At 45.4% G+C, this 22,369-nt stretch overlaps 1 protein-coding gene across 1 annotated transcript in view; it reads right to left on the bottom strand.

Annotated features, from left to right (window-relative positions):
- Positions 1-22,369, bottom strand: part of paxip1 (PAX interacting (with transcription-activation domain) protein 1) — a 119,094-nt gene that overhangs the window by 56,025 nt on the left and 40,700 nt on the right. Inside the window, exons 7-8 of the mRNA XM_072576229.1 lie at positions 11,280-11,727; positions 419-513 (exon numbers count right to left, since the gene is read on the bottom strand). Of these exons, the coding sequence (XP_072432330.1) occupies positions 419-513; positions 11,280-11,727 (543 nt within the window). The remainder of the gene's footprint in view (positions 1-418; positions 514-11,279; positions 11,728-22,369) is intronic.

Below are 22,369 nucleotides of genomic sequence, written 5' to 3'. Positions count from 1 at the left end.
TTCTTGTTAGCTCCAGTGAGTAAACGTTTAACTTGTTGGACATTTCTTCAAAAGGGAAGCTCTGCATCTCAGGAACAAGTTGAGTCAACCTTCACTGTAGGGTTCTCAAACTCCTTTCCCTCCTGTCCTTAGCTGGCTTCCCATGAAGAGCCATCTATCATTCAGGTAAGCAACTCCGTGCAGCAACAAACTTGCAATTCTGACCCAGGTCTGTGGTAAAATGTCACCTTTGAATGCCCCATTAAACTCAATGGTGATCTCTTTTCATTTGTCACTCCCCGCCAGTTCTGGATCACCTCAACACTCCCAAACAAGTGGGGACATCAACAAATTTTTTTTTTAAAAAAGCACCAGTTGTTCACAGCAGAAGTGCAAATCCGCAATCTATTTTGTCACCTAGCAACGCGTGAGGTATTACCTTTTTCCAAGTTGCCAACAGTTGTTTATCTGACATTTGCTCAGGGTAGTCAGCAATTGCAAAAACGCAACCCAATAAAAAGGACTCTTCTGGGACTGAAAAGAAAAGAGGAAGGAAACTGAGCAGTTGATAGCTGCAAGTACACAATAATTCATGACTACACAGATGCACCGAGATGTTCAGAAGCATTACTAAATAAAGAGTAACCAAATATATTTCAGTAATGTAGTTTATGCCCTCACAATTAATCCTGTGTGGTCCCTTAATCTAATTTTATAGCAATCAAGAGTCAGAAATTAATCCAACTCCCACTTGCAGATGCACACTATATACACAAATTAACATTTATATAGCGCCTTTAAAATAATCAGACTTCCTAAAGTACTTTCACAGGAGCATCATAAACCAACATCAGACACAGGGGACTAAAGACACTTTACAGCTAATGGACATAATGTGAGGCGAAGATATTGGTTTTAAGAACCATCTAAAAAGGAAGAGGGACAGGGATTTAGGGACAGACCTCCAGAGTTTAGGGTCTTAAGCATGTGAACGTATAGCCATCAATGGTGGAGCAATTCAAGTCACCAGAGTTAAATAAATTGCTACCTTTTAAAGTTGTAGAGATGAGAGGAGGTAGACAACAGAGGGATTGGAAAAGGGCAAGAATTTTACAATAGTGGCATCTGAGAACCAGCATGTGTCATAGGGGTAAAACTAGCTACCGTCAGTTCTGAGGAGAGGTCCTTGGACCTAAAACGTTAACTTGAATTTGAATGAGCTTTATTGTCATGTGTACTCACACGAGTACAATGCAAAGTTTACAAGTCGCCACTGACTGGGCCATCATTAAGGACCAGGTTACCCAGGTACAACCTCTTAAAAGCTAGAGGTGGTAAGAGGTAACTTGATTTCTCCCCACAGAAACTGCCAGACCTGCTGAGCTTTTCCAGCAATTCCTATTTTTGTCTTTACAAAATATGGAACTTTTTAAAAAAGTAACACTGTTGTACAAATTATTGCAGTAATTTATATGTCTAGCACCTGTCTTGAAAACTCCCTCTCAAATCTTTTTTGCCTCATTTACAAAAGCAATTTCAGTCAGTCCCCATATTCTCATCTGTTACTGAAATTCCAAACGTCAAACCTGCCATCACTAATCTAAGACAAATATTTTAGTTTCTCAATTCACAATTTTTGTTTTAAATATTAAGGACAGACACAGTCAGATTAGCGAGTGCATCAGAAAAAAAAAAGGGTGCACTTCAGTGGTGTGATTTAATTTGGATTTGCCTCTTTGACAAGTGTTTGTTTCCACTTGACCTGCTTAGCGAAGACCTATAGCAGGGAATATCTTTGTTCTGCTCTTTTATCCTCTCAAGTTAATGCAGGCCCTTTAAAATTAATTGAGGAGCTGTCCAGGGTGAGCGTGTTGCAACTGTTAAAGACTAAGACTGCTCAATTAACCAGGGAGGCAGAAGGCAATGGTCAATATGTTTAGACATGTTGTGACTAGAAAGCTACAGTAGTGGAATATTAACCTTATGCAGTCGTTTTATTCATGAACACCCTGGCTTCGAAGGCTCAAAGAAATAAAAGTATAACTGCCCACAAAAATAAACTTTAAACTAAAACTGAAGCAGGAGAAAGTGGGTACTGTAGATGCTGGAGATTAGAGTCAAGATTAGAATGGTGCTGGAAAAGCACAGCAGGTCAGGCAGCATCCAAGGAGCAGGAAAATCGAAGTTTTGGGCATAAGCCCTTCATCAGGAATGAGCTTTTGCCTGAAGGGCTTTTGCCCAAAACGTCGATTTTCCTGCTCCTCAGATACTGCCTGGCCTACTGCACTTTTCCAGCACCACTCTAAAACTGAAGCGGTTAATCGTCCATAAAATCTTAAAAATACTGCATCCAAGTTCATATTGGTTAATTGGAAAGGCAAATGAAATATTGACCTTAATTTCAAAGAGAATGGAACATTAAAATAGAGAGGCTTTACAATAATGACAAGTTTAGCAAAATTCAGCACTAACTAGTCAGACCACAGCTGGAATACTGTGAACAGTTTTGGGGCCCTTATCCAAGGAAAGATACACTGGCTATTTGAGGCATCAGAAGACGACCACAAGACTGATAACAGTCCCTCCCTGCCTGATACAAGGAAAGTTTGAGTAGGATGGACCTATACTCATCAAAATATACAACATGGAAACAGACTCTTTGATCCAACTTGTCCCAATGCCAACGAGATACCCTAAATAAATCTCGTCCCATTGACCAGCATTTGGCCCGTATCCCACTAAACCCTTCCTATTCATATACCTACCCAGATGCCTTTTAAATGCTGTAATTGTGCCAGCCTCCATAACTTCCTCTGGCAGCTCATTCCATACATGCACCACCCTCCACGTGAAAAGCTTGCCCTTCAGGTCCTTTTTACATCTTTCCCCTCTCTCACCTTATACATATGCTGTCTTAGTTTTGGACTCCCCCCCCCAACCCCAAGGAAAAGACCTTGTCGATTCACCTTATCTACGCCCCTCAAGATTTTATCAACCTCCGTAAGGTCACCCCTCAGCCTCAGACACTCCAGGGAATATAGTCCCACCTAATCAGCCTCTCCCTACAGCTCAAATCCTCCAATCTTGGTAACATCCTTGTAAATCTTTTCTGCACCCTTTCAAGTTTCACAACATCTTCCTTACAAAGAGGAGATCAGAATTGCACGCAATATTCCAAAAGTGGTCTAACCAATGTCCTGTACACATGCAACATGACCTCCCAATTCCTATACTCAATGGGGTGGTCAATAAAGGCAAGCATACCAAACACCTTCTTCACTACTCTATCTACCTGCAACTCCACTCATTGGAATGTACAAAAAAGACGTGATCTATTGAAAGATATTAGGGGATTTTACAGGGTAGAGGTGGGAAGATTGTTTCCCCTTGTGGGAGAGTCGAGGAGAAGAGAGCATCATCCCAGAAGAAGTGACTGTCCTGTTAAGACTGAGATGAGGAGGAATTTCTTCTCTCAGAGGCTAATGAAGCTGTGGAATTCTTTACTGCAGAGGGCTGTTGAGGCTGGGTCCTTAAGGACAATAAAAGCTAAGATAGAGAGGATTTCAATCAGTAAGGGCATCAAGGGTTATTGGGAAAAAGCACAAAAATGGAGTTGAGGATCATCAGATCAACCACAATCTCACTGAATGATGGAACAGACACAATGGGCTGAATGGCCTAGTTCTCCTAGATCTTATGATTAGATTCCCGACAGTATGGAAACAGGCCCTTCAGCCCAACAACTCCATACTGACCCTCCAAAGAGTAACTCGCCCAGACCCATCTCCCTCTGACTAATGCACCTAACACTATGGACAATTTAGCGTGGCCAATTCACCTAACCCCCTGTGCATTTTTGGACTGTGGGAGGAAACCGGAGCACCCGGAGGAAACCCACACAGACACGGGGAGAATGTGCAAACTCCACACCCAGTCAGTCGCCCAAAGGCTGGAATCGAACCTGGGACCCTGGTGCTGTGAGGCAGCAGTGCTAACCACTGAGCCACTGTGCCGCCCTACTTCAGTGATGATTAATTATAGTTACACAACTACTAACAGATGGTCAGAAAATATCTTGCTGACTCATTATACTGGGCCCCCTCCAAACTATTTCTGACATTGTCCTTGCTTCTGCTAACTGCCTCATAAAAGGTCTGTTTGTAGGTCTTTATTTAACGCTGAAATGAACTTTCTAACCTCATGTTGGCAATCACCACGATCACCTTCTTTTCACTTTATCACAGCCTGAGGACTTCAGTATGTTTTCTTATTACTGTTGAAACCCTCCTGTCATCAAGCTCTGGACTCAACTATTCCAATGCATCCTCGATTCATCTTCCACATTCTACACCCGTAAACTAAAGATTATCCATAAGACCATTAGACAGAGGAGCAGAATTAGGCCATGCAGCCCACTGAGTTTGCTACGCCATTTAATTATGGCTGATATGTTTCTCAACCCCAGTCTCCTGCCTTCTGTCCGTAACCACTGATCCCCTTTCTAATCAGGAACCTATCTACCCCGGTCTTAAATACACTCAATGACTTGGCCTCCACAGCCCCCTTTGGCAATGAGTTCCACAGAGTCACCACCCTCTGGCTGAAGAAATCTCTCCTCGTTTCAGTTCGAAAGGGTCATCCCTTCATTTGGAGGCTCTGCCCTCTGGTCCTCACCTCTCCTACTAATGAAAACATCTTCGCCACTTCCAGTCTGTCCAGGCCTCGGAGTATTCTGTAGGTTTCAATAAATGCACTACCCTGCACCCCCATCCTCCTGAACTCCAAAGTACAGACCCAGAGTCCTCAACCTCTCCTTGTATGGCAAGCCCTCCATCCCGAACATCCTTGTAAACCTCCTCTGAACACCCCCCACTACCACATCCTTCCTTAGATACAGGGCCCGAGGCTTCTCAATCTTCTAAATGCAGTCTAACAAAAACCTTGTACAGCCTCAGCAGTACAGCTCTGCTCCTGCATTCTAGCCCTCTTGAAATAAAAGCTAACATTGCATTTGCCTTCCAAACTGTCCAATGAACCTGCATGTTAACCTAAAGAGAATCCTGAACCAGGACTCCCAAGTCCATTTGTGCTTCAGATTTCTGAAGCATATCCCTGTTCAGAAAATAGTCTACGCCTCTATTCTTCTCACCAAAGTGCAAAAACCTCACTTTCCTGCAGCGCATTCCATCTGCGACTTCTTTACCCACTCCTCGAGGCTGTCCAAGTCCTTCTGCAGCCACCCGCTTCCTCAGTGCTACCTGTTCCTCCATCCACCTTTGCGTCTTCTGCAAATTTAGCAACAATGCCCTCAGTTCCTTTGTTCAGATGGTTAAAGTATGATGTAAATAGTTGTAGTCCCAACACAAACCCCTATGGACCTCCGCTAGTCACTGGCTGCCATCCTGAAAAAAAAACCCTTTAACCCCACTCTCTCTGGTCTTCCGCCAGTCAGCCAATCCTCCCGAAACACTCTGCTACCTGCATCTCAACACACAAGTCCAGCTCATACCCCTTACACCCCTGAGCTCACTGACCTGTAGCAGCTTAGAGTCAACTTTCAGCCTGGGTTTCAAATCCCTCCTGGGCCTCACCCAGCTAACTCCCGTAACTTCCTTCAGCCCCACAATCCAACGTGAGACTGGAGATCCTCTAACACCAGTTTTGCGGACATCCCAATTTTAATCGTTCCACCAATGGTGGCCGTGACTTCAGCTGCTTACAATTCCAGCTTTGGAACGCTGTCTCTAAACCTCGCTGCTCTCTCTCTACCTCAGTTTTCACCTTAAAAGCAACCTCATTGACTAAAGCCTTCTATCACCTCACCTAACGCCTCGTCACATGGCTGAGTGTCAGAATTTGCTTTGTAATGATTCTGTGAAGCAGCTTGGGATGTTTCATTATTTTAAAAGTGGTTTCCAAATATATGTCAGGGTCTTTGCAATCAAACAATTCTCTGGTCCAACACCTGTGACTTTATTCAAATAGACATCCACAAATATATTGACCGAGTTCCAGGCACATGAAATACATGGCTACACAAAAGGAATTGTAAACTCGTGTTTCAAACAACTTCACAACTGCGGTGGAACCAAAGATTCTACACTGATGAGAAACTGCACAAAGCGAGGGAGGTTGGTGAGTATTTAAAAGGGACAAACTTTTCGGAGACTTTTGAGTTGACAGAGGAACCAGGAGCAGGAGTAGGTCATCTGGCCCTTCAAGCCTGCTCCGCCATTCTGATCTTCTCTGGCCTCAACTCCATGTTACCCACCCTCTGACCATAACCCTTCATTGAGAGGGGTAATTGAGAGGAGTTACCGGGAGTTGGTCACTCCTAAGGCTCAGGACAAGGATAAATGGGCTACAGTTAGGGGGAGGAAAGGGAACAGTCAGACAGTGCAGAGATCCCCTGTGGACATTCCCCTCAGCAATAAGTATACAGTTTTGGATACTGCTGGGGGGGGGTATGACCTACCAGAGGAAAGCCATACCAGTCAGATCTCTGGCACTGAGCCTGACACTGTGGCAAAGAAGGGAAGGGGGCAGAATAGAAAAGTACTCATGGTAGGGGACTCGATAGTTAGGGGAATTGACAGGAGATTTTGTGGTCAGGATCGGGATTCCCGGAAGGTATGTTGCCTCCCTGGTGCCAGGGTCCGGGACATCTCCGATCGGGTGTATAAGGTTCTAAAAGGGGAGGGCGAACAGCCAGAAATCTTGTTACATATTGGCACTAATGATATAACCAGGAAAAGGATCAAGGATATAAAAAGTGATTTCAGGGAGTTAGGATGGAAGCTGCAAAGCAGGACGAACAGAGCAGTGTTCTCTAGTTTACTACCGGTGTCACGAGATAGCGAGGCGAGGAACAGGGAGAGGACGCAGCTTAATACGTGGCTGCGCAGCTGGTGTAGGAGGGAGGGCTTCAGATATGTAGATAATTGGGATGCCTTCTGGGGAAGGTGGGACCTGTACAAGGAGGACGGGTTGCATCTGAACTGGAAGGGGACCAATGTCCTGGGTGGAAGGTTTGCACGAGTAGTTCGAGAGGGTTTAAAACTAGCATGGCAGGGGGGTGGGAACCTGAGCTGTATACCGGAGGTGAGAGTTGATGCAGATGAGGCAATAGCAAGAGGTAGACCATCCAGTGGGAAGGATTTTCCTGGGAAGGAACCAAGGGATCAGTTAAAGTGTGTTTGCTTTAACGCAAGGAGTATCAAGAATAAAAGTGATGAACTTAGCACCAGGTACTGATCCATGCTCTATAATGTTGTGGTCATAACAGAGACATGGGTTTCTCAGGGGCAGGAATGGTTGCTGGATGTTCCATGGTTTAGTGCATTTAAAAAGAATAGGGAGGGGGGGGGGGGGGGGGGGGGGGGGGGAGGAAAGAGGAGGGGGTGTAGCACTACTAATCAGAGAGGGTATCACAGCTACAGAAGCTTCCATTGTCGAGGAAGATCTGCCTACCGAGTCAGTATGGGTGGGAATTAGGAACAGCAAGGGAGCAGTCACCTCTTTAGGGGTTTACTACAGGCCCCCCAATAGCAGCAGGGAGATGGAAGAAAGCATAGGTCGGCAGATTTTGGAAAAGTGTGGATGTAGTAGGGTTGTTGTAATGGGTGACTTTAACTTTCCCAATATTGATTGGAACCTCCTTTGAGCAGAAGATTTGAATGGAGCTGTTTTTGTAAGGTGTGTTCAGGAGGGTTTCCTAACTCAGTACGTTGACAGGCCGACGAGGGGAGAGGCCATTCTAGACTTGGTGCTCGGCAATGAGCCGGGGCAGATATCAGATCTTGTGGTGGGAGAGCATTTTGGTGATAGTGACCACAACTGCCTCACATTCTACATAGCTATGGAGGAGGAGAGGATTAGGCAAAATGGGAGGATATTTAATTGGGGAAGAGGAAACTATGATGCGATTAGACATGAGTTAGGAAGCATGGACTGGGAGCAATTGTTCCATGGTAAAGGCACTATAGACATGTGGAGACTGTTTAAGGAACAGTTGTTGCAAGTGATGAATAAATATGTCCCTCTGAGACAGGCAAGAAGTCGTATGATAAAGGAACCTTGGATGACGAGAGCGGTGGAGCTTCTCGTCAAAAGGAAGAAGGTAGCTCACATAAGGTGGAGGAAGCTAGGGTCAAGCTCAGCTCTAGAGGATTACAGGCAGGCAAGGATGGAGCTTAAAAATGGTCTGAGGAGAGTCAGGAGGGGGCACGAGAAAGGCTTGGCAGAATGGATTAGGGAGAACACAAAGGCATTTTACACTTTATGTGAGGAATAAGAGAATGGTCAAAGAAAAAGTGGGGCCGATCAGGGATAGCATAGGGAATTTGTGTGTGGAGTCTGAGGAGGCAGGGGAAGCCCTCAATGAGTTTTTTGCTTCTGTCTTTACAAAAGAAACAAACTTTGTAGTGAATGAAACCTTTGAAGAGCAGGTGTGCATGCTGAAATGGATAGAGATAGAGGAAGATGATGTGCTGAAAATTTTGTCAAACATTAAGATTGACAAGTCGCCAGGCCCGGACCAGATTTGTCCTCGGCTGCTTTGGGAAATGAGAAATGCAATTGCTTCGCCACTTGCGAAGATCTTTTCATCCTCGCTCTCCACTGGAGTCGTACCTGAGGACTGGAGAGAGGCAAATGTAATTCCTCTCTTCAAGAAAGGAAATAGGGAAATCCCCGGCAAATACAGACCAGTAAGTCTCACATCTGTCGTCTGCAAGGTGTTAGAAATGATTCTGAGGGATAGGATTTATGACCATCTGGAAGAGCATGGCTTGATTAAATGCAGTCAACACGACTTTGTGAGGGGCAGGTCATGCCTCACAAACCTTATAGAGATCTTTGAGGATGTGACTAGAAAAGTTGATGACGGTCGAGCTGTGGATGTAGTGTATATGGACTTCAGGAAGGCATTTGATAAGGTTCCCCATGGTCGGCTCATTCAGAAGGTCAGGAGGAATGGGATACAGGGGAACATAGCTGTCTGGATACAGAATTGGCTGGTCAACAGAAGACAGCGAATGGTAGTAGAAGGAAAATATTCTGCCTGGAAGTCTGTGGTGAGTGGTGTTCCACACGGCTCTGTCCTTGGGCCTCTATTGTTTGTAATTTTTATTAATGACTTGGATGAAGGGATTGAAGGATGGGTCAGCCAGTTTGCAGATGACACAAAGGTTGGAGGTGTCATTGACGGTATAGAGGGCTGTTGTAGGCTGCAGCGGGACATTGACAGGATACAGAGATGGGCTGAGAGGTGGCAGATGGAGTTCAACCTGGATAAATGTGAGGTGATGCATTTTGGAAGGTCGAATTTGAAAGCTGAGTACAAGATTAAGGATAGGATTCTTGGCAGTGTGGAAGAACAGAGGGATCTTGGTGTGCAGGTACATAGATCCCTTAAAATGGCCACCCAGGTGGACAGGGTTCTTAAGAAAGCATATGGTGTTTTGGCTTTCATTAACAGGGGGATTGAGTTTAAGAGTCATGAGATCTTGTTGCAGCTCTATAAAACTTTGGTTAGACCGCACTTGGAATACTGCGTCCAGTTCTGGTCGTCCTATTATAGGAAAGAAGTGGATGCTTTGGAGTGGGTTCAGAGGAGGTCTACCAGGATGCTGCCTGGACTGGAGGGCTTATCTTATGAGGAGAGGTTGACTGAGCTCAGATTTTTTTCATTGGAAAAAAGGAGGAGGAGAGAGGACCTAATTGAGGTATACAAGATAATGAGAGGCATAGATAGAGTCGAAAGCCAGAGACTATTTCCCAGGGCAGAAATGACTAACACGAGGGGTTATAGTTTTAAGCTGGTTGGAGGAAAGTATAGAGGGGATGTCAGAGGTGGGTTCTTTACACAGACAGTTGTGGGAGCATGGAATGCGTTGCCAGCAGCAGTTGTAGAGGCAGGGTCATTGGGGACATTTAAGAGACTCCTCGACATACATATGGTCACAGAGATTTGAGGGTGCATACATGAGGATCAGTGGTCAGCACAACATCGTGGGCTGAAGGGCCTGTTCTGTGCTGTACTGTTCTATGTTCCTGTATGAACATAAGAGCTGGCCTCAAAGTATGGAAAATATTTCACATGTAACTCTGGTGGGTTTCCCTTTCTGTTTGAGAGAAGGGGCATGCGGGGAGTGTCTATGTATAACCAGCAGCTTGATGAATACAAATCTGCAAAATGGTAAATTTGAGTTTGTGGACTTTAAAGAAGCCTATCCTATATTACCACCAAGCGGCTACAGCCTGCAATTTCCCTGCTGCAGGCAAAACTGAAATCATATTAAAAAAAAAAATCAGTCAGAGGATGTGGGCATCACTGGCCAGGCCAGCATTCAGGCTTTTGCCCGAAACGTTGATTTCGCTGCTCGTTGGATGCTGCCTGAACTGCTGTGCTCTTCCAGCACCACTAATTCAGCATTCATTGCCCATCCCTAATTGCCCAGGGGGCAGTGAAGAGTCAACCACATTGCTGTGGGTCTGGAGTCACATGTAGGCCAAAGCAGGGAAGGATTGCTGTTTCTTTCCCTAAAGGGCATAAGTGAACCAGGTGAACTTTTCCTGACAACTGACAATGGCTTCATTGTCGTCATTAGACTTTTAATTCCAGATTTTCACTGAATTCAAACTTCCAGGGCATGGTGGTTCAGTGATTAGTACATTAGAACATTACAGCGCAGTACAGGCCCTTCGGCCCTCGATGTACTGCTGCTTCACAGCACCAGGGACCCGGGTTAGAGTCCCACCTCAGGTGACTGTGTGGAGTTTGCACATTCTTCCCGTATCTGCATGGGTTTCCTCCGGGTGCTCCGGTTTCCTCCCACAATCCAAAGATGCGCAGGTTGGGTGAAGTGACCATGCTAAATTGCCCACAGCGTTAGGTGTGTTAGTCAGGGGTAAATATAGAGTAGGGGAATGGGTCTGGGCGGGTAACTCTTCGGAGGGTCGGTGTGGATTTGGTGGGCCGAAGGGCCTGCTTCCATACTGTAGGGAATCTAATCTAATCTTCCACTAAGTGCCATGATGGGATTCGAACCCAGGTCGCCAGGACATTACCTAGGTCTCCAGATTATGAGTCTTTAGGCCATCGTCTCCCCTCAGAATTTACAAGGGTAAAAGCAGAGAAGAGGGCGTAACCAAGAACTGCAACCGGACCTGACTTGTACAGACAGGAAATGCATTCTCGACATCAAGGTCATAATGAGGTGTGTGGATGTACTTGGAAAGACGCAAAAGGGAAAACATGTGACGTAACGCCTGCGAATGAAATGCTTCAATCGACTTACTTTCTAGCCCTGGATCGTGCCCGAAGATCGGCAGCTGCTGCAGCGGGACATGGTGCTGTTGCTGCTGTAACTGTTGTAGATGCTGCTGCTGCTGCTGTAGATGTTGCTGCTGCAACCTCTGGAGGTGCTGCTGCTGTAGTTGCTGCTGTAAGTGATGGTGCTGCTGCTGTTGGGAGAACCCGTGCTGCTGTTGCTGCTGGAACGGATGCTGGTGCAACTGAGGATGGTGTTGCTGCTGCTGCTGTTGCTGTTGCTGCTGCTGCTGTTGTAGCTGCAGTTGCATCAGATGCTGCTGTTGGAGCTGCAGCAGTTGGTGCTGCTGTGCCTCGGGGGTCAACTGCTTAACCTGTGTGAACAAGACGGCGCTGGGATGTCTTGGGTCCGGGCCTTGCTGGTTCTGACTAGCAGCTTCCAGGTTTTTGGTCGGAGCAGAAAGGGACTGTAAGATCTGCAGAAACAATCCCAGCAACAATTTTCTTTTTTAAAAAGTGCCAAGACTAAGAGATTGAAATATAGTCACGATGCGTAGGGAACGATGTTTAGAGTTTGCTGTTCAATTATCTGGGTGCAAAGGGGAAAATCAAGTTGAGAAGGAAGTGGTGAGCAGTTTTGGCTCAACCCAGTTAATTTTCTGCCGATTCGCTTTACTGGTCAATAACTTGAGAAACTCTGCACCAGCCCCATGCACATAAAATACAACACATCCATCAGTTTGATACACAGTTTTAAATGCACCTTTGACTTATCTAAATACAATACTGCACAAGCAGCAAAATGAAATGAGTCTCATGTGACCAAAATCTTACACAAGCCCCATCTTTTAAATGGCAGAAGCTACAGTGGCCGAAAGCTCTAATTATCATCGATCTGTAACGTTTGTACAGTACAAGCAGATTGGATTCTAACCTGTAAGTGGGAACTGCGGCGGGAAAGGACATTGCACGGATATAGCCAAAGGGCAGAGAAGTGAAGCTAATTGAACAGCTATTGCAAAGAGACAATGTAGGAGTTTTCATTAAAGACAAATGGCTACATTCACTGCAGTTGACAAGTCAGGAAGGCAGGCTGTGCTCGCTGTAAAGGGTTTGGTATCTGGCTTACAACTGATCCCAGGATCTCTCTTCCTGGCAGTGATCTGGTAAATAACCCTGTCCAATTTCAACAAGAGGAGGAAGAATAAATATCAAGCACCCAATGCTGGAAGCAGAGATAACATTTTGAATCCAGTACGAGTCTCCTTCCAAACTTCTGAAGTCATTTGGGACTTGAAACACAAACGCTGTTTCTCTCTCCACAGATGCTACCAGACCTGCTGAGTTTCTCCAACGTTCCCCATGTTTGTTTCAGATTTCCAGCATCCACAGTATTTTGTCTAAGAGGAAGGCTAAGTTGCCACTTTGGTCACGAAAAGTCTCTGCTGTTTCTTCCCCCACCATTGCCAATGCATTTTTAGAGGCCAAGTATCCATGCAGTTTTGGTATATCTCAGACACAGCGGGATAAAGATGATTAATAGGGACCACTAAATTAGTGCGGGGGGAGTGGTTCACATTCCTGGGGTATTGGAACCTGGACCAAAATAAAACGATGCGCCTGAACCACTGAGAACACTAGCATAGCGTTATATGGCACAGAAACAGACCCTTTGGTCCAACTCATCCATGCAGATTACGTTTCCCAAACTAAACTAGTCCCCTTTACCTGCATTTGGCCCACATCCCTCTGAACCTTTCCTATTCATGCACCTGCTCAAATCTCTTTTAAATGTTGTAACTGTATCTGCACCTACCACTTCCCTCTGGCAGTTCATTCCACATATGAACCACAGTGTGTGTGAAATTTTGCCCCTCTCTGTCTCCTCTCATTTTAACATTAGTTTTGAACTCCCCCACCCTCGGGAAAAGACCTTTGCTATTCACCTTATTGATGTCCTGCATGATTTTATAAACCTGTGTAACGTCAGTCCTATACCTCCTACACTCCAGGGGGAAAAGGTCTCAGCCTACCCATCCTCTCTTTTTAACTCAAACCCTCTAGTCCCCATAACATCTTTGTAAATTGCTTTTGAACCCTCCCCAAATTAATAATATCCTTCCTGTCACAGGATAACCAGAACTGCATACTGTACTCCAAAAACGGCCTCATCAACAGGATGCCTCAACTCCTGTACTCAGTGCTCTGAGCACAGGAATGCAGCATTTGAATTAAGAGCAGCTCAGAAATAATACAGACTGAAATGGAGGATCGAGAGAGGCAGACTACAGTGGGTTGAGAGTTCACAGCAGTAAATGCGGAGGTGCAAGTAGTCACACGAGACTGAGACAGCAGAATTAACGAAGTTACTTATCTCAAAAAGGAGGGGACTGGGAATTTAGCATGCCCATATAAATTATTCAGAAAGGAGAGCATTTGGATAATAATGCTAGTTCAAGACATTGAGAGAACACTAGAATGAAGCAAACGAGTAATCAAAGACAGAAACTTCATGGTTAAAATTTAGTGACAAAATACCACGGTGGCTCAGTGGTTAGCACTGCTGCCTCACAGTGCCAGGGACCCGGGTTCAAATCCACCCTGTCGTGTGTGGAGTTTTCACATTCTGTATCTGTGGGTTTCCTCCAGGTGGATCTGACGAGGGAGTCGCAGAGGGAATACTTTCTCCGGAACGCTGATAGGGGTAGGGAGGGAACAGAGCTTTGATGATTTTCACATAATCGGAAACTTAGTGCGTGAAGGAGGTAAGGAATTCCTGAAAAACACTCAAGAGTACTTTCACGATTGGGACATTCAAACTCCAACCTGGAAGGAAGTTGTGCTGGATCTGAAGAATGAACTGGAGCATGGGGGGATTTGAAGGGAACAGTTGTCATATAGTTACAGAAAAGAAGGAACAATCAAATATAAGAATACACAAGCAAGGCAAGTTCAAAACAGCGTCACAGTAGATTGGAATCAAAGATTCAACAGGCCAAATGACCTCCTTCTGCCTGGTGGAGAGTCTGGTTAGGAGGCAGCACAGTGGTTAGCACTGCTGCCTCACAGCGCCAGGGACCCAGATTAGAGTCCCACCTCGGGCATCTGTCTGCGTGGGTTTCCTCTGGGAGCTCCGGTTTCTTCCCACAATCCAAAGATGTGCAGGTCAGGTGAACTGGCTATGCTAAACTGCCCATAGTGTTAGGTGCATTAATCAGGGGTAAATATAGGGTTGGGGAACGGTTCTGGATGGGTTACTCTTCAGAGGGTCGGGGTGGACTTGTTAGGCCGAAGGGCGTGTTTCCATACTGTAGGAATCTAATCTCAACAAGCAATGGGAGACCAAACAGGAAGTTCAGGTCCAGAACAGCCACTCTACAAAAACAGAACTGCGGAAGCTGGAAATCAGCAACAAAACAAAAATTGTTGGGAAAAGCTCAGTAGGTCAAGCAGGATCTGGGGAGAGAATTCAGAATTAACATTTCAGATCCACTGACCTTTCTACAGAGCTGAACCCTTCCGAAAAAGTCGCCGGACCCCAAACATCAAGTGTTTTCTCTGCACAGATGCTACCAGACCCACTGAGTTTCCCCAGTAATTTGTGTTTTTGTTCTGAAACAGAAACATTTCCAGCAGGAAGAGAAGTATAGCATCATTGGCTAGAACCCATGAAGTATAACTATAGACATAAAATGGAACTGATAAAGGTGGCTAAAGGCATTGGACTTAATACAGCAAAGAAACAAGGTGAATCTGAAAGGTACTATACGCAGGAGAACTGAAATAGGAGGCATTCCTCCGGTCCAGATGGGTTACTGATGGAATTAAGGTCAGAGATAGTGAAGTTCTGGCAATGATTTCATGAATAAGGTTAGAGATTGCAGAGACAGAGTGGAATGTCTGGACAGTAACTTGGATGAGGAGACAGCGAGGTCTGCAGATGCTGGAGATCAGAGTTGAGAATGCACTGCTGGAAAAGCACAGCAGGTCGGGCAGTGTCAGAGGAGCAGGAAAATCGATGTTTCGGGAGGGCTCCGGCCCAAAACGGCAATTTTTCTGCTCCTTGGATGTGGCCTGACCTGCTGTGTTTTCCCAGCAACACACACTCAACAGTAACTTGGATGATTTTGCCTTCCTCAGATTGAAGTCCATACACGCAGTACAAGATAGAGATGGAACCCAGTACGGCCTACCTCTCTCTGACCCAGCTCAGAAAGGCTCACCCCTATTATGGTCCAAACAACAACATTACAGAAGAATTTAGATTTGGATATGGGAAGCTTTACTCAAACTGATGAACATTATTAAGCACAGTTAAGAACTCAGAAGGTCGAAGAAAAGTATCACAAGGTGAAATGGACGAACAAAAAAAAACTTACAGGTGGAATTCACTTTGAAAGGGCAAAAGGTATGGCAAGATACATAATGAAGAAGCTCAAGTGCACAAGCTGCAGAGTACATTAATATGAACGTGCATACACACTTCATGACAAGAGCTACTATGAAAGGTAGCCCTAGGGAGGCAATTATTAAACTGGAGAGGGCACAGGAAAGATTTACCTGAATGTTGCCAGGCATGGAGGATTTGAGTTATAGGGAGAGGCTAGGACTGTTTTCACTGGAGCATAAGAGGTTGAAGGGTAACCTTATGCTAGAGGTTTATAAAATCATGAGGGGCACTGATAAAGTGAATAGCAATTGTCTTTGCCCAGAGTGGGGGTCTTCAAAACTAGAAGGCATGTGTTTCAGGTGAGAGGAGAAAGATTTTTAAAAAAGACATGAGGGGGATCTTTTACAAGCAGAGGGTGATCCATATGTGGAAAGAACTGCCAGAGGGGTAGGTGTAGATATAGTCACAACATTTAAAAGACATTTGGATATGAATAGGAAAGCTTTTGAAGGATATGGGTCACGTGTAGGTAGGTGGGACTAGTTTAAATTTGGGAAACATGACAGGCACGGATGAGTTGGACTGAAGGGTCTGTTTCCATGCTGTATGACTCTAGGAGATGCTTGATCCATATAAACCGTAACAATGCTACACTTTCAGCCTGCGCGATATGTGGAATATGTTGAGGAAACATGGACATGACTAAATCGGGTGCTGCTGATTCAGAAAATACAGAAGTGAAAGGTAGACTGTGGCTAGTTTTATGAATACCGACGAGGTTGCTGGGTGATTTGATAAAGAAATGTTGTATAATGACTAGTTGGAAAGCTGGAACACTGCTTTCAGTGACTGAAAGATCATAAAGGAATACAGATCGAAAACTAAAGTGAACAGAGTAGATGAAGCTATTTTGTTTCCCCAAAGAGGGGGCTGTTGGTGCACTGGGGCACATACAGGACTTAATGACGAAAACAGGGACTGCAGAAACATAAATGAATACGGTGGTTCAGTGGTTAGCACTACTGCCTCACAGCACCAGGGTCCCAGGTTCGATTCCAGCCTCAGGTCACTGTCTGTGTGGAGCTTGCACATTCTCCCAGTGTCTGCATGGGCTTTCTCCCACAGTGTGCAGGTTAGGTGAATTGGCCAAGCTAGTGTTAGGTGCATTAATCAGAGGGAAATGGGTCTGGGTGGGTTACTCTTCAGATGGTCGATGTGGCCTGGTTGGGCCGAAGAGCCTGTTTCTACACTGTAGGGAATCTAATCTACTCAATAAATAGTGCAGGGATAAAGCCAAAAGACCTTCGAGGAACAGATACATGGGATTAGGATTACTATGTGTGGACGTTAAATACTAGCACAAGTGTACTAACAGTGAATTAGGGGACATTAACCTGCTCCTTATTCAACGGCTACACTTCATGGTTTTCACCATTGTCTGGGGAACGGTGTTCCAAAGGCTCGTTACCCTTCAATAAAGAAATGTTTTAAATCTCTCTCATTGTTTTAAACATGGCATTGCCCAATGACCCTTAGAATCATAGAAACCCAGAGTGCAGACACAGGCCATTTGGCCCATCAGAATTGCAGCAACCTGCCGAACAGCATCTCACCCTATCCCTGTAATCCCACATTTATCGTTGTTAACCCACCTAGCCGGCACAGGACAGAGCAATCTGCATCCCTCTGGACTGTGGGAGGAAACCCACACAGACACGGGGAAAATGTGCAAACTCCACACAGACAGTCGCCCGAGACGGGAATCAAACCCAGGACCTTGGCACTGAGAAGCAGCAGTGCTAATGTATGAGGCACCTCGCTTTAGGTTTACTAAGGGTTTCAGTGATTGGCTGAACAGTTTGTTTCTCTGTTGCCGTTTCTACGTTATTCAAAGGGGTCAAATACACAAAAGGCTCAGGAAATAGTCACAGCAATGTCTTCCTCCTTTGTCTGTGACTCCCACCCCTCTTCAGTTCTTCTTGCCCGGCCACGAGCCAGGTACCAGTTGGTGTGGCTGACCATAACATTATCAGAGAGCCTGAGAAACAGTAATACAAGCCACACTGGAACAATAATTATTACACATACTCAAATGTCCCAGGATTTGGGGTGTTGGATTGAGTCACTGACCCGTGAGGACATTCACTGTCACTGCAAAAGCTGAGACTCAGTTACCCTGCCACACCTGAAACCATTTACTTCAATACCACAAGATGATGAAAAATTTGGTTCCTGATGGAACAGGCCATTTCGCTATTAGCCTAATTTGTCAGGATGCTCCCTCACCTTTCAGCTGAAAAAGCTGTTTTATCGTTTAAATGATTGCTGTCAGAGGCGATAATGAGTGTGAAGACAACAGGTCAACAAGGAGACTAGTGAATGACAGGACCAACAGCAGCGCTCGCACATCAAAGAGAAATGAGAATCAAGAAAGAATACAGGGGAATGACTAAGAAGGCAGATGAATTACAGTCAAATCAGGCACAAAGAAACTGACTGGATTGAGAGGGAAGATCAGGTGAAAAAGTGCAAATTTGACTTTGTAAGAATAAAAGCAATTTACCACTTGGAAGGAATGAGCTCCACAGTTAAACTGTTCAATTGCTGGGGCATTGCATAAATAATTAACTCATCGTCAGAGTCCAACACCTTGCATTTCCACAGCGCCGACTATGTAGTTAAAATGTCCCTCGGTGGTTTAACAAAGGGTTATCAAGTAAACCTGGATGCTAAATCACAAAATGATATTCGGCCAGATGATGAAAAACATGGTAAAGAGAAGCAATTATGACACTGGGGGCCATTCGACCCCTCAAATCCACGCTGAGCTCTGCAGAGCTATCCAGACAATCCCATTGCTCAGCTCCATCGTCCTAGACTTACGTGCTTACTTCTCTCAGGAACCAATCAATTATTTGCACACTCACCAGCAAATTTCGGGACATTACCGCCCACTGCACAAAACGACTTCCACCTCACACCTTTGCCCGAAATCTTAAACCTGCTTTTCCCAGTCCACGAGCCATCAGCAAATGGGAACAGCTTTATTGTCTACATTGTTTAAGGGCATATTTTAAAATGAGCAGTGACAGAGAGCCTAGTTGAGCTGTGACCAGCAGGGTTCCACAGGGCTCAGTGTTGCAAACACAACTGTTTGCCAGATATATAAATGATTTGGAGGAAGGAAGCGAATGCACTGTAGCCAAACTCGCTGACGACACAAAAATAGGTGCAATAGTAGGTTGCTAGGGGGAGACAAATAAACAGTTTTGACAGACACAAAACTAGAAACTACTCAAAGCTCAACAGGTCTGGCAGCATCTGTGGAGAGAAGTTAGAGTTAACGTTTCAGATTGAGTGACCCTTTCTCAAAACCTGCTGAACTTTTTGTTTCTGATTGACAGCACTTGCTGTTCTTTCGGTTTTTAGTTTGGAGAGATATCAATAGGTCAAGTAAGATTAGATTACTTACTTACAGTGTGGAAACAGGCCCTTCGGCCCAACAAGTCCACACCAACCCGCCGAAACCCAACCCACCCAGACCCATTCCCCTACATTTATCCCTTCACCTAACACTATGGGCAATTGAACATGGCCAATTCACCTGACCTGCACATTTTTGGACTGTGGGAGGAAACCGGGGCACCCGGAGGAAACCCGGAGTTTGCACAGTCGCCTGAGGCAGCAGTGAGGTCTCTGGCGCTGTGAGGCAGCAGTGCTAACCACTGTGCCACCGTGCCGCCCACTGTATTGCTATCAGCAGTGTTCCTAAATCACACAGGGTGTTTTAGTTTAATTACAGTGCGGAAACAAGCCCTTCAGCTCAACAAGTCCACACCGACCCACCGAAGAGCAACCTGCCCAGATCCATTCCCCTACATTTACCCCTTCACCTAACACTACAGGCAACTGAACATGGTCAATTCACCTAATCTGCACATTTTTGGACTGTGGGAGGAAACCGGAGCACCTGGAGGAAACCCACGCAGACACGGGGAGAATGTGCAAACTCCACTGACACGGGGAGTAAGTGGGCAAGAAGTTAGTAAATGGAGTATAATACAGGAAAACACAAAGTTGTTTGTTTTGGAAGGGAGAACAGAAGATCAGAGTGCTATTTAAATAGAGAAAAACTGCAACAATCTGCAACAAGGGACACAGGGGTACTTGTGCACAGAAAGCTAGCACACTCATGTACAGCAGGTCATCAGGAAGGCTAGTGGAATGTTAACTCTTATTTCAAAGGGTTGAATACATGAGTGAGGAAACCTTACTGCAATTGTATAAGGTGAGACCACATCTGTAATACTGCGAACAGTCTGGTCCCCTTCTTTAAGGGAAAAATGTCATTTCACTGGAGGCAATTCAAAGACAGTTCACTATGTTGATCCCCGAATGGAAGGATTGTCCTATGAGCAAAAGCTAAACACGGGACTCTACTCACTGGAATGTAGAAGGATAAGAGGTGACTTCATTCAAACATATTGGATTCTTGACAGGATAAATGTTGAAAGGATGCCCAGATCTAAAGGGTCTTGAGTAGGAAGGCACTAATTTTAGACTAAGTAGAAGGAAGAAGTTCCTCAGAGTTGAGAGCCTTTGTAGGGGCAGAGCCCTTGTGTATATTTAAGGCTGAGATAGATCCTTGATCAGTTGGGACTCGAGGGTTACAGGGAAAGGTCGGAAAGTGGATTGAGGAATGTTAGATGAGCCACGATCCTATTGAATGGCAGACCAGGCTCAACGGCCTACTCCTATTGCTTCCGGTTTTATAGCCAGTTTGATTAGAGTTAGGGACGTGCAAGATTAAAGACGGATTCACTTGCAAATCCAACACGGCTTTAACAATAATGAATGGTTCAGGATGAAGTGCCATTTGTGAGAAGCGAACAGCAGGGAACAGTAAACCAACCAGCAAACTCTGGAGATTCACACTTCATAGCATGTTCCTCAACCCCATGAACTTGCCGCTACGATTTACGAATCAATGACAGCATGTGTCATTAACAAACATAGTCCCCCCAGCAGAATCCATTGTTACCAAGCTAAGGATCCGTTTTATTCCAATGGCCATTTTAACCTGGTAGTTCTGATTGACTGACCTGATAAATACAGAAAGGAGTGACCATTCTACCCATCAACTACTCCTCTCCTTCCACAGCTCCCCCATTCACAGCAACAGACTGGTTTCTGAACAAGATTAGAGTGGTGCTGGAAAGCTCAGCATTGTCCCCATGACCTGTCCTACCTGCCAATCTCCCTTCCCACTTATCCGCTCCACCCTCCTCTCTGATCTATCACCTTCATCCCTCCCCCATTCACCTATTGTACTCTTGGCTACCTTCCCCCCAGCCCCAGCCCCACCCCCCCCCCCCTCCCATTTATCTCTCCACCCCGAAGGCTCCTTGCCTTTATTCCGGATGAAGGGCTTTTGCCCGATACGTCAGTTTTCCTGCTCCTCTGATGCTGCCTGACCTGCTGTACTTTTCCAACACCACTCTAATCTAGACTGAGCTACAGGAAGAGGCTGAACTGGCTGGGGCTGTTTTCCCTGGAGCGTCGGAGGCTGAGGGGGTGAGCTTATAGAGGTTTACAAAATAATGATTGAATGGATAGGATAAATAGACAAGGTCTTTTCCCTGGGGTGGGGCGGCCAGAACTAGAGGGCATAGATTTAGGGCGAGAGGGGAAAGACTTAAAAAGAACCCAAGGTGCAAGTTTTTCACGTGGAGAGTGGTGTGTGTATGGAATGAGCTGCCAGAGGATGTGGTGGAGGCTGGTACAATTGCAACACTTAAGAGGCATTTGGATGGGTATATGAATAGGAAGGGTTTGGAGGGATATGGGCCGGGTGCTGGCAGGTGGGACTAGATTGGGTTGGGATATCTGGTCGACATGGACAGGTTGGACCGAAGGGTCTGTTTCCATGCTGTACATCTCTATGACTCTATATGACTCTACCTGCAGTCTGGTTTTGCCTGGTTTCTGAACAAGTTACAATATTCTCCCTTTTACCAAACCGTGTCTCTGCTTGAAGCACTGCATGCTAGCAACAAACTTTAATCTCAAGCACATCTTTAATCTGGGCCTCTCAGGAAGGGTGTAAGAGCAAGAGGAGAGATGCAATGTTGAAGTCAGAGCAAAGTGCAGTAGAAGCTCAGCAAGCATCTGTGGATAAAGAGAAATATTGAATCCAGGATGACTCTTCTGTCGAGTCAAGTCTATTTTTTTCCCCACATATAGGGCAGACCAGCTGAGTTTCTCTAGCAATTTCCTTCTTTATTTCAACTTGAACTGCTTGTTTTTCAGCAGACTGCCAGCATCCACAGTATCTTCTGCTTTCAGAAGATGCTGTGCTGACCAAGACGGTAGCTGGGTCAATGTCATTAAGATGGTTAGGAACATTGTACCATTCCCAGAATTACCCAGGAGAGGGATCTAATGGTGGCTCGCAATTCTAAAGAGCAGACCTATCCCCACACTGGTTAGGGGAATAGAGAGAAACAGAAGCTTCAATTTAACTGGACCACACAGACATTTGAGGTCATCTTGCAGCAAGAGCAGAAATGCAGAACTTTAGATTCAGAGCTGTACAACATGGAAACATCCCTTTCAGAGCAACTTATCCACGCTGACCAAGTATCCTGGCCCAATACAAAGATGGGCAAGTGAATTGGCCATGGTAAATTGCCTACTGTTCAGGAATGTGTAAGTTAGGTGCATTGGCC

Source organism: Chiloscyllium punctatum, chromosome 8, assembly GCF_047496795.1.
Source record: "Chiloscyllium punctatum isolate Juve2018m chromosome 8, sChiPun1.3, whole genome shotgun sequence".
Classification (NCBI taxonomy): Eukaryota; Metazoa; Chordata; class Chondrichthyes; order Orectolobiformes; family Hemiscylliidae; genus Chiloscyllium; species Chiloscyllium punctatum.
The sequence above is the reverse complement of the archived record's forward strand: the minus strand, read 5'-3'. Positions and strand labels throughout refer to the sequence as shown.